The sequence below is a fragment of the Hemicordylus capensis genome, chromosome 5 (assembly GCF_027244095.1).
Source record: "Hemicordylus capensis ecotype Gifberg chromosome 5, rHemCap1.1.pri, whole genome shotgun sequence".
Classification (NCBI taxonomy): Eukaryota; Metazoa; Chordata; class Lepidosauria; order Squamata; family Cordylidae; genus Hemicordylus; species Hemicordylus capensis.
This window is the reverse complement of record NC_069661.1, coordinates 238,486,149-238,502,961: the sequence shown is the minus strand read 5'-3', so window position 1 is coordinate 238,502,961 and position 16,813 is coordinate 238,486,149. Positions and strand designations below refer to the sequence as shown.

The 16,813-nt window shown below is 43.5% G+C and overlaps 1 protein-coding gene across 7 annotated transcripts in view; it reads right to left on the bottom strand.

Moving 5' to 3' along the window:
- The window catches only part of IL17RA (interleukin 17 receptor A), a 44,715-nt gene that overhangs the window by 15,111 nt on the left and 12,791 nt on the right, over positions 1-16,813 (bottom strand). For 6 of the 7 annotated variants that reach the window (XM_053255015.1, XM_053255012.1, XM_053255016.1 and 3 more), the window contains exons 3-8: positions 12,237-12,261; positions 10,667-10,810; positions 9,844-9,971; positions 8,440-8,566; positions 3,539-3,586; positions 3,292-3,452 (exon numbers count right to left, since the gene is read on the bottom strand). In XM_053255015.1, coding sequence (XP_053110990.1) covers positions 3,292-3,452; positions 3,539-3,586; positions 8,440-8,566; positions 9,844-9,971; positions 10,667-10,810; positions 12,237-12,261 — 633 coding nt within the window. Of the gene's footprint in view, positions 1-3,291; positions 3,453-3,538; positions 3,587-8,439; positions 8,567-9,843; positions 9,972-10,666; positions 10,811-12,236; positions 12,262-13,068; positions 13,552-16,813 lie in introns of those variants that run through there. The other variant, XM_053255019.1, reaches the window with a different exon arrangement.

Genomic DNA, 16,813 nt, shown 5'->3' with positions numbered 1-16,813 from the left:
AGCAGCACTGATATAATATAATAAGGAGCAGCACTGAGAAGAGAGAGTGAGAGACAGATACTTGGCCTCAAACATATTCCGGCTTTGAGAGCCTATTGACCTCAACAAAAGTAAGTTTAGGGGTAAAACTCAGTGCCTAGTTCAGAGGGCAGGAAGAAGTTATCACAGACTCTAGGGCAATAATGAAAACTGACTAAACCAGCAGCAAAAGAGGGAAGGCAACAAGTCAATAACTTGCACATATTCAGTTATTTTAAATGTGAATTACTGAAGCAACACAGTTCAGCAGAAGGTGAATAATATTTTCCCTTGTTGAAATGAAAACAAAAGTTAGTTGTATTTTATAGTCCCATAACCCAACAGTAATAGGAGAGGTATATGCTTGAGGGACTGATGCATGGAGGTGGAGGAACATCTGCTTGTTTGCTGGGTATATTATTGATTTGGGTGATGGGTGGGCAACCCTCTGGATGAGCTGATTGAGGGCAAGAGTAGATAGATTTTTTTTTTTAAAGAGTGAGAATTCTGGAATGCACTTGGAATCTTCTGGGTCAGACTTCCATCCCTAACTGTGCTTTTTTACATATTACTATCTACCTAAATTATAAATAATGTAGCATTTTTTAAGAAATAGGTTTTTTGCTGCAGCCCACTCTGAGCTTTTGAGAGAGGGCAAGGTGAAACATTAGGTTAACTGAGCTGGCTCCCTGCCACAAGGAATATGGTCACCAACATTTTATTTTAATGCACGCTCACTCATGCCACAAGCTGTCAGAAATGACTGGCAGAATGATGGGGAGCAGTTTCTGGTTTTGTATGTCACCTTTCTCCCTCCTATTCTTTCTTAGTGCCTAGGAGGAGTCTTCTCTTCCTCCATACTTGTTTTTCTGGTCCTTCACCTATCCATGGTTCTTTCTTTTCATCCAACCTCTCCTTTCCAGCACAGCTTACTCCTTGGAATTCCCTTTGGCTGTTAGTGACTGTTGTTAGTTTGTGTGTCATTTTTTTTATTTTCCCCACCCCACACACTTTGTGGGTAGCTATATTTTTCTCTGCTGTTTAGAACATCAGTGATGCAGTTTTTAAATGGCCAGCAGATGTCACTGGTCAATATGAACACTGTGAAAAGGAAAAGAGGTGTGGACCTTAAACATAAAACATTGGAGGTTGCTTGCCAGAGGCCCAGTTCTCCATTGGAAAAAAAAAGGCACTTATTTTTAAGGGTAACTGAAGGGGATTATGCTTCTGAGGTGACAGTTTTCTGTAGTGGGATGTAGCTTGGGTCAGCATTTCCTAAACGCTTAAATATTTGGGAAGATGAAGGGAGCATGCACGAATTCAAATCACAGCACACACTTGGAAATTATATTTTTGTAAAATTATTAAGTTTCACACACTCATGATGGTGGAGAAACAGATGAATATATTACTAGTTTCTGCTAAAGTCTTAGCACAACACAAATCACAAAAGGGAGGACAAAGAGGTCTTACTCAGTTCAGCATTCAACCCTATCTTTTGGCTTTCAGGTGACTATTCTTCTGGCTCTATGGGCCTATTTCTGTACTGTCCCCCCTGAGTTTCAACACTCTAGTCAAGCAACACACATATGCTTCCAGATTACAAAACTGAGGACATACAACATATATGAATCATGCTACAAGTAAGTTGTCCAAGGCACATCAATTCTAAGAGCAAAATTTGCATGTTGTAGTCACATTATTATTATTATTTTTTAAGATTAAAAAGTTTGGGCACTCTGGTTTAATCAAGGTGAGATTATGGTTTCTTACTGCAGAGTAGGAAACATTTGTAACTGTAACCTCTCATGAATCTCTAGTGGTACTGAATGGCAGTAGCTATTAATAATTGAGATCTATGCTGAAGTGGGATTTATTATGTTTTCTGAACAAGAATCCACTCTCTGAAATAAAATTGCAAGTGTTTAGAAAGATAGAAACCAGCCGATTACCAGCATGGTGTTGCAAGTTAGCATGGTAACAAAGTGGTGCATCTGGGCTTCTCCTCGTCCCTTCTGTTGGCTATGGGCTGGGACAAGGCGAAAACGGCCATCAAACAGAGGATTCTGGACATGGAACGCCAGGCAGATTTAAGTAACGTGCCAGGCTTTCTGGCCCTGGATAATCATAGATTTACTGTCTCCCCCTCTCCATATCTGGTGCAACTGGAAATATCTTTAGAAGGGCGCTCACCCTTGCCCAGTGTCATGCCCTCCCCTCTGCTGCTCTGGAAGACAAATACAAGAAGATGCCTCTCATGGAAAGGTTTTGTCCTTGTGACTCTGGGGAAGTGGAAACCATAGAACCTGTGCTCCTCTCATGCCCCTTTTATAAAGACAGCCGTGACAAGCTCATATCCCCCGCTTCTCAAATACCCTGGTCACTCCAGTCAAGTCTACACCAAGATGCTGCTCTCAGATGATAATCGGACTTTCACGTACAATGCTGCCAGGTTCTGCAGGGCAGCATGTAAGATCTGCCGGGTTCTGATCACCCGTTAATATCCCTTGCAGCAGACTTTCAACTACTGATCATTTTACTTGATAGCATAATTTTAATTTGCTCCTCCACATGGTAGCTTTTATATGTAATCTTAACCTTTTTATATTTTTAGATGCTCCACTTTTAAAGACAGTTGTATATTTACTCCTGTTTTATCTATATTCTTTTAATCTCCCTACAGCTTCTAGGCTTAGCCTTCAGCATCCTATTTTATTAGCTACCCCACAGATTGCAGAGTTGTATTTTATCATAACCACAGTGGTCATTCACAGCATTTTAGGCGTATCTATCTGGTTTTTAATAATTTGAATGAGTTTTATTTCAATTGTATATGCTCTACTTCTAAGTTCTTTTTACAGTTTTAGAGTTGTATTTCACTAATCATAATCATAATATAGTTACTATCTTATAGGTTAATTATAGCCATGGACTTTTTAGTTGTATCTATCTGGCTTATATTAATTTTAATGTGCTTTAGTTCATTGTACTATATCCTGTGCTGGTCTTTTGACCATAATAAAGATGACTGATTGATTGATTGAAGTTAGCATGGTGCTGTGGTCAGAGTGTTGAAACAGGACTGCAAAGACCCAGGTTCAAGTCTCCAAATCAGCCATGAAGTTCACTAGCTGACCTCTGGGCCAGTAACCATCTTCCAGTTCAACTTACCTCACAGGGCTGTTGTGAAGATAAATTAAGAGTGAGAAGAACAATGTATGCTACTCTAAAATTTTGTAAGAAGGGCAGAATATAAATGTAATAACTCAGTACCTCAAAGATCTCCTTTCTGGCCTTCTTACATGTCTCTCCATTTTCTTGAAAACTGGTCACATGGACTGAGTAATTGGCTAAGTCCATTGCTGGGTTGAAGCTCAACAACAGAGATTCATCATCTAGTCTTGTCCCATGAATGCTGGGCTCCCACAGACTACCTGCATTTAAAATCATCATTTAAAAACCCATGGACTTCAAATAGTATTTCCCTCATCTCCACCTATACTCAACAAACAAACTTTACCTCTCTGGACACAGGGTGCTGTTGTTTTCATGATAGGATCTGTGCAGCCTGTAACAAAAAGTCACTTATTAGAAAAATGTATTTATGTCTATAAAGAAAACATATGAGGATGACAAGCAGTACCTGGCAAGAACAAGTTGCAAAGGCTTGTCCAATATATAAAAGCAAGGAACACATGCCGGGGAGTGTCAAGGCCGGACACAAGGTCTGTGCAATTATTTGGCTTTGAAGGATTGATGCCAAAGAAACTGCACTATGTGCTTAGCCCTGCATGGAGCCAGCTGCTCCCCCTGCTTGCCTCTGCAGAGAGCAGTATCCCCACAGATATTAATGAACGGAATCTAATGGGCAGTTTCTCTGCATGGCAGAAATTACCAATGGTTGAGTTGTGAACAATTTATTAGTTAAGATAATACTGTACATCATTGGGCAAAATAGCATAAGGTTGTCCTTGTTCACTCTCCCCACCCGCAGTTAAGGCAGTCTGTTTTATCAAAGCTATAAAGTCAATATGTTGGCAATGCAATGTACATATTAACTCCATCTCTCAACAAAAAGACCCTTTACTGAGCAAAAAGAAAAACTAAAAGTTGATATACATATAATGTTTCGGTGTATCACACAATCCTCAATTAAGCACACAAATAAGCATAGATAAAAACTTCCTCCATTCCCCAGCTGTTAAATTCCTTAGACATGATAACACTCTGTCCATGACTGGCAGAGAGATAATGAGCGAGGGGGTGGGGGGAGAAGAGAAAAAAGGGGAATAATCTCATTTTCTCAGAGGCTTTTATGGCATTGGCCAATGCCTCTTGAGCATTAATGGCAGGTCTCAATTTCTTTATAATTATTGCTTCCATTATATCCCTTCTTTGTAGGTTCCTTTGAACCCCCCAAATAGAAACTATAGTAGGCACCATTTGGCCTTCATGCTTTATCCTCAAATGCAGTGATCAGGGTTTCGTTCTCTGTGCACAATGCCTCAGATCTGCTAGATGTTTTTTATATATATCTTTCAATGATATACCATATTTCCCAATATAGAATGAAGTGCAACCTAAACATTGAATTGTATATATTGCACCTTTCTTTCCAAAGTTTCCTTCCACCTGTTGACAAATTTCACAATCTTGTACATCACATCTCCTATCCTAACATACAATCTAGAGTTGACTAACAGTTGTTTAAGTGTCACTGGTGCTGTATAAACCACTAAGCTATAAATATCATGCTAAGGAAATTTATGGTATTAAGAGTAGCAAGTCTGGGGAAGGGAAATATTTCTAGTCTAGAAATTCCAGGGTATAATCCAGTCCTCTGCAGAAACAGCACCCATAAGCAGAGGATTCCCGTAGGCTCAATAAAGCCTTGTTTTCCTGTCTGCCCATTCTACATACACTTGGGCAATGTTACTGACAATTAGCATTAGCAGGGGGCAGGAGAAGAGGGATGCATACATCTCCCCATCACCATCCAATCATAGCCCCCACAAGATCAAAGTAGCTTATTTTAAGTTTATATTGATATGGTACAACCCCCTGCCACTGGGGAAAAACACAGACCTGGAGTCAGGGCAAAAATGGCACTATGTAATATGCTTATTGTTGTGAATCATGAACTGCCCCATTCATTTGTTTCATTTTTGTGTTATTTCCCTATTTTTGTAAAAACCCAAACAACCAAAAAACACCAGTATCAATTAAAAAAAGATGGGGGCCACCTAGAATGCAGTGAACGTGACTGGAACCTCACATGAATGTGGTGACCATAATGCTGGTTGGATAGAAAGAAAGCATTAGCACAAGCACTGGGCACGCATATATTCCCTGCTGCACACACAACATGCAGACAAAGAATGATTTCTTTGATTAATTATAACAGAATAATAAACATCCTTTATGGCCACATCCAGAATCATGAATATCCCATTCCTAAAACCTAACTTAAAACAATTCCCATTGATTTAGGATTAAAGTGTAATCAGAGGTGCAGAAGTGCATAGTAACTATTATTACCGTAGCACTACCAGTCTCATAAATTGTCAAGTACATCCTTGAAAATACAAGAGCTCAGCACTGACAAAAATATTAATATGGCTATAGAAATAAAGTTTCTTTTCGAGAAGTCCAGCTTATATTCCAGCACCAAGGTCAGAACAATTTGAAAAGATAAACCAAGCAGTGCTGACTTCCTGAGTTTTCAGGTAACTTGAAAAAACAAGACTTACTCTGATGTAAGCTACCTATGACAGAATATCTGCATATTGACAGAATATCTGCACACACTATTAGTGGTTTTAGAAGAATTACCTAGGAATTGTGTAATTCCATTTCATAAATATTGCATTAGTAATGAAGATCAAGACCTCATGCATTTTTTAGAAACAAAATTGCATAAAATCTATGAAACGTTATGCTGAGAGTGGATTCCACCATTGCAATGGTCCCATATTATTATTATTATTATTATTAATTCGATTTCTATACCGCCCTTCCAAAAATGGCTCAGGGCGGTTTACACAGAGAGATAATAAATAAACAAGATGGCTCCCTGTCCCCAAAGGGCTCACATTCTAAAAAAAACACAAGATAGACACCAGCAACAGTCACTGGAGATTAGGGGTGTGCATGGTCCGGAGTCCCCCCCGGTCTGGCAGCGGGGGACTGTGACTTTAAGCGGGGGTGGTGGTAGTACTCCCCCCCCCCCCCGCCGCTCTTCCCCCTCCGGCGCTGGTCCATTGAAAAATCTTCTTGGGGTGGCAGAGTTCCTCCCTGCCGCCCCTGCCCCCGTCGTTGTTAGTTAAGGCTTAAAAGACTCTGACGCTGCTGCGCGCGTGCCGCATACGTGATGTATGTGGCGCGCGCAGCAGTGTCAGAGACGAGTGGCGCACCGCGCAGGGCGCATGCGCACTGCTAGCGCTCGTCTCTTTTAAGCCTTAACTAACAACGATGGGGGCAGGGGCAGCAGGGAGGAACTCTGCCACCCCAAGAAGATTTTTCAATGGACCAGCGCCAGAGGGGGAAGAGCGGCGGGGGGGGAGTACTACCACCCCCCCGCTTAAAGTCACAGTCCCCCACCCATCCAGACCGCCCCGGCGGTCTTTCCCATGGTTCCGGACCAAAGCCATGCACACCACTACTGGAGGTACTGTGCTGGAGGTGGATAGGGCCAGTTACTCTCCCCCTGCTAAATAAAGAGAATCACCACGGTAAAAGTTGCCTCTTTGCCCAGTTAGCAGGGTTTCCATAGGCTTCCAATTCCATAGGCTTCCAATTAAATTCCCAATTGTGTTCACAAGATATTGTATTTTGTTCTTATGCTGTAAAGTGTACCGTCAACTTGATTTCGATTTCTGGCACCCTCAGAGCCCTGTGGTTTTATTTGGTAGAATACAGGAGGGGTTTACCATTGCCTCCTCCCTGCATGAGATGATGCCTTTCAGCATCTTTCTATATCACTGTTGCTCAGTATAGTACCAGCAGGGATTTGAAATGGCAACCTTCTGCCTATTTCAAATGTATCCTTAACTTTCAATACTATAAGTGGTTCTTTTATTATTGCTCGCTGATGTGATCCTGGCTTTCACGATAATGTGCTATCTTGGCTTCATTCTTATATTTCATGTTGCTCTCTCTCTACATCTCTTTTAGGTACTTTTCTCATTTGATTGCTGAAAGTTAATGTTTTAGCCTCTTTCCCTTTTAGCTTCTCTTATAAATACTTTTCAAGTTAGACCGTTTTTAATGCAGATGATCTGCAACTTTATCTTTCTATTCACCACCTTCTCTCTCTCCCACCTTTCTGAAAGTTTCTTTGTTTGGCTACTTTTAGCTCTCATTTTGTTTATTTAAAGATTTCTAAGACTGCACTCCTCCTTTGTCTTCCATCTCCCATTATTCTTTCATTATTTTATTTGAAGTTAAATCACATCAGAACCTATTTTTCTTCTCAAGTGCATTATCTTGGATCCTTCTCTATCTTTTCATTCTTTTAATTCAGGCAACTGCCAATTCTTGTCATTATTAACATCTTTATCTTCCTAAGCTGCACTCTTCTCATATGGTCTGCTATGAGTTCTGTCCTGTCTTGTCAATTTTAATGCTTTCAGTTATGATCTTCCTGTTTCTGATATTCAACCTCTCTCGTGCAATCGGCTTCTCAGCTTGTTTGTTCTGCTTCTCACTTTGACTATATCATGCCACTCCTACGTTTTGCTCTCTAATGGCTTCCTTTTTTGCAGTGTGTGCATGTTAAGCTTCTCAAACTGGTCTACAAATTCTCTCTCTCTCTCCATCCCCCTTATCATTCCTGGTTATCTTCAATTTCTTGTTTACACCCCCACATCTGCATCATTCTGAGGGTTTTGTGTTACTTCACAAGCCTGAGGTTTCTTCATCTATTTCCTGTATTGTCCCATCGCTGTTTAAGTTCCTTTTCTTTGAAATTCTCTTCCATCTGATATCCTGACTTCCTGTATTTAAGGAGTGCTTTAAAAAAACATCCCCTTTCCCCCAGGCTTTCCTATCCTAGCTGATCTCTCCTCCAGCCCCCATTTACTCTTCTGTCTTCTCCTTTCTTATTTGTCTTCTGCTTATAAGTTAAGCCTGTGGGCAGTGCCTGTCATTTTGAACATTTTTGTTGTTGTAGGTGCTATATAAATAGTTTATATTCATGTTCTGCTTGTGGGTCTCCCCAGAGGTATCTGGTTGGCCACTGAGAGGAACAGAATGCTGGGCTGGATAGACCTTCGGTATGATCCAGCAGGGCTCAACTTGTGCCCTCAATAAGAATAATCATCTGCTGGATTGGAGCCCAGTCCCATTACATAACGTTACAAGCTGATAAACCCACCTCAGCTCACCAAATGCCATCACCACTATTGCCAGAGGGTGCCTTACCTGGCACAGTGATTGACTTTGATAGGCGGTTATGGTCTCCAGAAGTACTTAATTTGGGAAGGTGATGGACAGTTACTTGGTAGCTCTGACGTGGCTGTACCTCAAAGCGGTCAAAGGAGAAATTCCACTGAAACAACAAAAAGGAGAGATGTTCAAGAAATACATTAAGGGTACCAGTGCACTGGAAATTACAAACTGATAATTGCTGCCATGCTACATAAGGGCTATGGCTGTAAGGATATGGGAGGGAAGGAAGGGCAAGCAGCTGCTGAGCACCTGCTTACTGTGATCAGTCTGTTCAGTTCCAATCACCAAGTCTCAAACTGATCTCTCCTTAGTCCCATCAGGCCATTCTCTCTCATCCCTGCATGTACAATTACTGTGCTCACTAGATAAGGAAAAGCCCCATCTGTGTTCATCCAGTTTCCACTTCTTCCTCCTTCAAATCCCTCCTGAAAATGTAACTCTTCCAGCAGTGACTTTATAGGTGCACATTTTGGGGAGGCACTTTCCCTTTCTGTCCTATTTGTTCCATAAAGTTACTCTTTCCCCCTTCACTCAGGTGAAGATAAAGGACACTCTCCCCCACCCAAACTGTACGGTGCCTGACATACTGATGGCACGAGATGAACAACAAATGTTGGCATTTTTTCAAAACAGAAATCTCCTCCTTCATGCTCTGCTCACTTGGATACATCTCCCCTCCCTGCCAACCGCTGCTATAACACAGCTGGCACTGAGACAGTTGAGGGGAAACTGAGAAGAGGGAGAGAGAAAAACAAAAGGCACGGCAGTCTGGCAACAGCCCTGGGCACATCCCACAAGCAATCAAGATGTATAGTACTTCTCACCCTTTCCCCAACTTCTGGTAACTTCTGTTCCAAACAGTCAGTATTGTTTGTGGCCAGTGCCATGGGCTACCAGAGCAGCAGGAGTGTCAGCAGCAAGCACTGCACATCTAGTTTGCCGTTACTGAGCAATGATGGCTACTGGTACTGCAAAAAGCAACCAATATACTACCCTTCCTACTTTGGCAGAAGCTGGCTACAACACCCTTGCTTTCAATTTCCTTATGGTATGGGTGCCTCCAGTCCAAGTGTGTTCTCTGTGTTCTTATCAGGGGGACACAATACATTCATGGTGCCCTACTGCATTTCCTCAGATGAATAAGCACAGTGGATTATTAGGGCTGCTGCACTGGCATCTGGGCTCACCCACTGTGGAGTCCTGTTAAGAGGCATTTCTATTTGCAGCAAGTAATCTGGCACACTCCAAATTACAAAAACTTTTAGAACTACAGTTTTATCCTTTTGTGTTTGGAATTTTATAATACTGTCAAATTTTTGGATTCTTGGAAGAGATCACATAAGTAAAACAGCTGTAACACCTTCTGCGCTCACTTACCCGGCCTCCACCATCTGGGCGGACTTGGAACGTCAGGTTGTTCTGAAAGTCGAAATGAGCACAGACTTGCCGATTATTGTTTATCTGCAGAACAGCCAATTGCACCCCTCTGAGGTACTGAATGCTTGCTGGTTGGGGTGGGGAAGAGTAGGAGGGGGGTGGAAAAAGAAGAGAGGAAAAATGGGGGAATTCGTAAAGTAACATTTTATTTCTGGTTTTTAAGCTCTGCAAAGAGAAAGAAGTACTCATACTGTAGCCTGAACTCCTGGTTGTGGAGGCTGGGGGGGAAATTCATCTGCTGCTTCTGTCTTTTTGGATTTTTAATGGCTGTACTGGTTTGAAATTCTGCTTACTGGCTTGGAGGATAGGTAAACATTTTAAATTAAAATGGAAGGCCCAGTTTCTCAAGTATGACTGCTTTAACCTGCAGAAAATATGCTAACAAATAATTTGTTTTTTCCATGATGAAAAGGCTTGGACTTAAGTTTATCCTACCATCCCAAAGTTCAGAGTGATCACCAAAGCCCATCAATACCATGATTGTATCTCACTCTCCCTTCTATTTCAGTGAAATAGACCCACTTAAATATTACCCCTGCATTGCTCTGCAGCCATTGCACTTTTGCCTCTGAAAGATGCTTGATAGAATAATTCTCTTCAGCACCACACAATAGGCAAGCCACCCACAATGGTATCTCACAGCAGTTCTTGGTGTTACTGCTGGGCCAACGGAGAGCACTACCACCCATCACTACCTTTAAAAGCCAAGAATTTCCTTACATGCATGTCCTTGCAGGTCTGTAGTATATCGACTCTTGCTTACCATCAGTAGCCGCCATCCATGTTATCTTCAGTACAGGGCGCAGTTCCTCCCCATCAAAGAACGTGGCAATACTGACATCAAGGAAACTTGGGGCTGAGGGAGTCCACTTTGCAAAAAAAAGCCAACTTTTATCCAAGCAGGAACCTGCCAGTTAAACCAAACTTTAATTATAAAGCTCACAGTACCATTCAATACACCCTCAGACCAGCGATGAGGGCTGGCTAGTCTCCTACCATGCATTTGGTTTAGTGCTGCATTGGAAGATATCAAATATCTGTTGCTGCATTACAGTGTCCTTTGCAGAGTCTACCTGCAGCATATTCAGGACTGCCCTTAAAGAATAATAGACCAATAATGCCTCCTGTGTCTGCAGCAACCTCTCCCCATCACTGGTTCCCCCGTAACTTCTGGCGTCAGCCAAAACCCTGGCAAATACTTTCTAATTTGGAACTGTGGCCAGCATCCTTACAAGCAGTGCACACATGCAGCCACAAGAAGCATGTGCGCAGTGCTAGCATCCATGCTTCTGAAGTGCAGATTGTGGGCGTGACTTTTGCCGACCCCCCTCACCTTGGAAGTGCTCCATGTGACCCATGGCCCTCAGGGGCCTACTTCCAGGTTGCAAGGAATGCATGGGGGGAATAGGTGAAAATTGTCTCCCCAACCCATGGGACCATCCATGCAATATTGCTTCATGTGCCTTTTTGGTTGTACATGCACACCATTAGTAAGCTTGTATCTTTACATTCCAGTTCTTTGCAAATATTAGAGAACTGACAATGTACTTCAACTTGCAGACACCTCTGTATATCTCTTGCCATGAAGGTTGAAATCTGGGAGGCTTTGGTTAGGATTCTCTACCCCTCCCCACACTCTCCACCTACAATTCCAACACCTCATATGCATAGGTTATGTATCTAGTCTGGATGCATGTGGCAGCATGAAACAGGAATTAGGTGTTAATATCCAGAGGTGGCAGAATGGTGTGTACCAGGAGCCTACAGGGATGGAGTGGATGATAGGGGTGTGCACGAACCATTCAACAGTGAACCAGTCTGCCACTAACAGGGTCGGTTCGACCACGAACTGGCCTGGCCTCCAGGAGAGGCAGGCTGGTCCATGATCGAACTGAACCTGGTCCATGGCAGACTGTTCCAAACCGATTTGAGGGGCTATGCTTGTAAAGGGAAATCCAGTGAGGATTCCCCTTTACAAGCAAAAGGGAATCCTGGCTTTAAAATGCTTCAAAAGGGCAGCTGGGGGCGGGGCGGTGAGAGGGCACCTTTACAAGTAGATGTAAGGTGCTTACAGGTCCGGCGTTTCCCCATCAGCAGCCTGCCCACATAGTAGCAGCGCAGTTCTGAAACTGACCAGGCTTTCGTACATGTGCGGATGGCATTTGTGTGACTAAAAATTACTGAAATTCATTGTAAGCCATCTTGAGGGCCATTCAGGTGGGATATACATTTTTAAATCAAATTAGAACACAACAAAAGTTGGTGAATAGAATAAAGCCTAAAAGATGTCAACTCCGAAATGAACAAGCAATTAAGACAAACAATGCACTTACTGTTTCTCACCAGGCAGTGTAGACCCTACAAGAGAGAGAGGACAAATATCTCATTGAGAAGAACAACTCTTATTGTCACAGCTGGATAAAGGTAAGTCAAGAACATCTGGATGAAGACCTTAGAGTAGACTCAAAATCCAGAATGATGCCAAGCAAAATCTGAGTGGACAAATGCTATGCCAAGATGCTGAACAGCTGAGCACTATGATAAAACAATATTATGCTCTGAGCTGTTCAAAATGTCAAACTATCAGGCCACATGAAGTTCTTCCCATCAAATTCAAGAACAAGATAACATTGATTGCATGTGTCTTAGTACCCAAGCCTGATATACCATCAGATGCTTGTGAGTGGATGCAAGCAAAGTTAGTAGAGCTACAATTCAGTGTGGTTAACGCACTCCATAAACTGATAGCATTGATGTGAAGTCCTACAATATTTAACATGCTACTCAGAATAGTGGGGGGAGGGGAGGGAAGGGGGAGAGGGGCAATAATAAAGCCACAAACTGGTTCATACACAAGTAGGTTAAACAAGAAGGTTAAATCATTGCTTCTGTACTTTGATTACATCAATGTGCTAATCAATTTAAAACTCTGCTTTATAATAAACCCTTTGTGTAAACAGCAATAAACTGTTTAAACAAACATCACCATCTGTTTCATCTGAACATTAGTTCTCCTTATTAACTAGTAAACTAGCCACTCCGAAAGCAAGGTAAATACAACAGGATTCCTCGTTTTCACAATCAACATGGTCATATAAGGCAGGGAACAGCATATCTGAACAAGTAAGGAGATCTGAACACCTGGTCCAAAGCGAAGAGTCATACCCTTCATTGTGTTCTCCTGTATTCTGGACCACAGGATTCTTGTAACACGCACAAAACAAAGTAGATCCCACAAGCCTGACATCTTCCCACCACCAGCTTAGAGCACGATCCAACAATGGCTATAACAAAAAGACTAGTCTGCTGTATTTAGGAAGCTAGAGTAACCTGCTATGGAGCAGTATCATCATTTTATACAAGTACTTATCTCATCTCTGCTCTGCATGCTTATTTGCATCTAAACAACTTGCATAAGTGTCAAACCACAAAAATGAAAAAGGTTTTGGTGTAATGACACATTTGGTCTTCCCACTCATTTATGTGATGACTCATAGAACTGCATGACTAGAATAGCCCCTGCTAGCAGAGGCACCTTTCAGAGTGGCAATTCTCTTCTATGAGAAGGACATGATAGAAATGAAATACATAAATGAGGAATATCTTCTAGGAAGAGGAAAAGTTAGGATGACAGGTCCAGGATGACAGGAGCAAAAGATTTAGTATAATACAGTGGCTAAGAAGCTCTTATTAACATCTTATCTGTAGTAATCACTACAAAGTTACAATAGTCTAACTTACAGGGCTTTTTGTAAGGATTACTGAGATAACGTAAGCAGAACACTTGGGAAAAGCTTTATACAAATACATTAATAATAGAGCTTTTCCCATTTACTGATGGGCACCATAAACACACTTTCAAGGGAGGAAAGCTGGTCTTGTGGTTAAAAAAAAAAAAGCCTGCAGGAGAGAGAAGAGGAGGGACACCATCTGCGAGCATGCCTGAGGTGCCTGCCTGTTTGCTTCTCCTGCTGCCCCCCCGTTTGTTATCTGCTCCCCCAGGACTGGCTGCTGTGCTGAGGTGAGGCCTTGCAGGATTGGGGCCCGGGGAGGAGGGCGACTTGGCAGTTTCCTGGGTTCCATCTGCCTAAAGCTGCCTGCTCAGGGCTATATAGGGTGCTGCCAGTGCCAGCGGGGTCACCACTGAAGAAGCAACACCAGAGGGGGACAGCGAGGGCCAGGGCCAGGTTTTCTGGTTCAGGTACCCACATATATGTGTGTGTGTGGGGGGGGCATTTAATAGTTTGGCTTCTGTTTTCATTTGCCCTGGGTGAGACAATCTTAGAATGCGTCTGAGTTTAGCTGGAGAAGGGGAAACAGTGGCCATGTCCACTGATTATGGGGCGGCAATTCCGCTGGTGGTGGGGAACAGAAGTAGTAATGTTGGCAGGTCAGCGGGCCGTTACAGGGGAAGGGGGATCAGAAATCTTATAGCTGTTCCCCCTTCCAGCTGCCCTGTCAGCTCTTTGACCTTGGGGAGCAGTGCCAACCACCCTCAGAACCTTACCTTGCTCCTTTGTAATGCCAGGTCGGTCTAGAACAAATCCAAAACCATTCATTATTTGATTCTGGATTCAGAAGCCAACCTGGTTTGTATTACAGAGACCTAGTTGGGGGAGGCCGGTGGCCCGGTTTGGTCCCGGCTTCTTCTTTCCAGATATTCTGTTGAGGAGCGGGTGAGGGACCGCGGGCAGAGAGGTGGAGTGGCTGTGGTCTATAAAAACATCTCCTTTACCAGGATCCCTGTTGAGGTGTTGGACCATATTGAATGTGTATACCTAAGTTTGGGGACCAGGGATATATTGGGACTTCTGTTGGCGTACCGATCGCCCCACCGCTCAACGGAGTCCCTAACTGAGCTGACGGACTTGGTCTCTGGTTTGGTGTTGGAATCTCCCAGGCTTGTGGTGCTGGGGAACTTCAATGTTAATTTCGGGACCAATTTGTCTGGGGTGACTCAGGAGTTCATAGCGACCATGACGACTATAGGCCTATTCCAAGTGGTCTCAGGACCGACTCATATTGCTGGTCACACGCTTGATCTGGTCTTTCATTCTGATCAGGGTGGTGTTCTGTGGGTGGGGACTCCTGAGATTTTCCCATTGTCATGGACGGACCACCATCTGGTTAAGGTTGGACTCACAATCACTTCCCACCTTCGCAGGGCTGAAGGGCCTATTACGATGGTCTGCCCATTAAGGTTATTGGATCCAATAGGATTCCAAGAAGCTTTGGAGAGATTTAGTGTTGGCTCTGGCAGCGATCCTGTTGATGCTCTGGTGGGGAACTGGAACAGCAAACTCACCGGGGCAGTAGACACGATTGCTCCTAAGTGTCCTCTCCGATCCGCTTCAAAATTGGCCCCTTGGTATACGGAAGAACTACGGGGGCTGAAGCGGCAAGTTAGATGACTAGAGCGCAAGTGGACAAAGACTCGACTCGAATCTGACAGACTGTAACATAGAGATCATTTGAAGAAGTATGCTCAGACGATATGTGTGGCAAAGAAGCGATTCTTTTCTGCCTGTTATTGCATCCGCAAGTTCACGTCTGGTGAGTTGTTCAGGGTTGTGAGAGGGCTAATAAGTGCCCCTGCTTCTTTGAATCAGAATCTGGAACCATCAATTACCCGCTGTGATGTGTTTAATGAATTCTTTGTGAGGAAAATATCTCGTATTAGGGCCGACTTAGACTTAGTCTCCGCAATTACTTCAGTATCTGATATGGAGGTGTCCAGCAACTCCTCCTGTGTGGCTAGGTTGGATCAGTTCCAGTTTGACTCCTGAGGATGCGGACAAGCTGCTTGGAGTGGTGCGGCCTACAACCGGTTCTCTTGACCCTTGCTTGAAATGGCTAATAATATCTAGCAGGGGAATTGTTGTAGGAGGCCTGGTAGAGATTATAAATGCTTCTCTGAGGGAGGGCAGGATGCCTCCTTGTCTTAAGGAGGCAATTATTAGACCACTTCTAAAGAAGCCTGCCTTGGTTGGGCAAGGTAATTAAGAGGGTTCTGGCTTCTCAGTTCCAGACAGTCTTGGGGGAAACCAATTATCTAGACCCATTTCAGACTGGCTTTCAGGCGGGCTATGGGGTGGAGACTGCCTCGGTCGGCTTGATGGATGATCTCCAATTGGGAATTGACAGAGGAAGTGTCACTCTGTTGGTCCTTTTGGACCTCTCAGTGGCTTTTGATACTATTGACCATAGTATCCTTCTGGAGTGTCTGAGAGGGTTGGGAGTGGGGGGGTACTGCTCCTACCTTTTGGGCAGATTCCAGATGGTGTCCCTCAGGGACTACTGTTCTTCAAAATCTGAACTTTCATATGGTGTCCCTCAGAGCTCTGTATTGTCTCCGATGTTGTTTAATATATACATGAAACAGCTTGTAGAAATCATCAGGAGATTGGTGCACGGTGCTATAAGTATGCTGATGACACCCAAATATATTTCTCCATGTCAGCTTCAGCAGGAGAAGGCATAACCTCCCTAAATGCCTGCCTGGAGGCAGTGATGGGCTGGATGAGAGATAAAAAACTGAGGCTGAATCTACTCTTAAAGATCTCAGCACAGCACGTGGAGGCGGGGTGGGGCGTCACGAGGAGTTACTCAGTCTACCCACGAGGTCCCTGCCCAGCCGCAGTACCCACTCCTTATGATTACAACAGATCATGATCCAGATCAAACTGAGACTGAATCCAGATAAGACAGAGGTACTTATTGTGCGGGATCAAAAGTCAGGAGATGAGTTTGATCTGCCCGTTCTGGATGGGGTCACAATTCCCCAGAAGGAACAGCTGTGCAATCTGGGGGTGCTTCTGGATCTGGGCCTCTCCCTGGTTTCCCAGGTTGAGGCAGTGGCCAGAGGTGCCTTTTATCAGCTTTAGCTGATCTGCCAGCTGCGTCTGTTTCT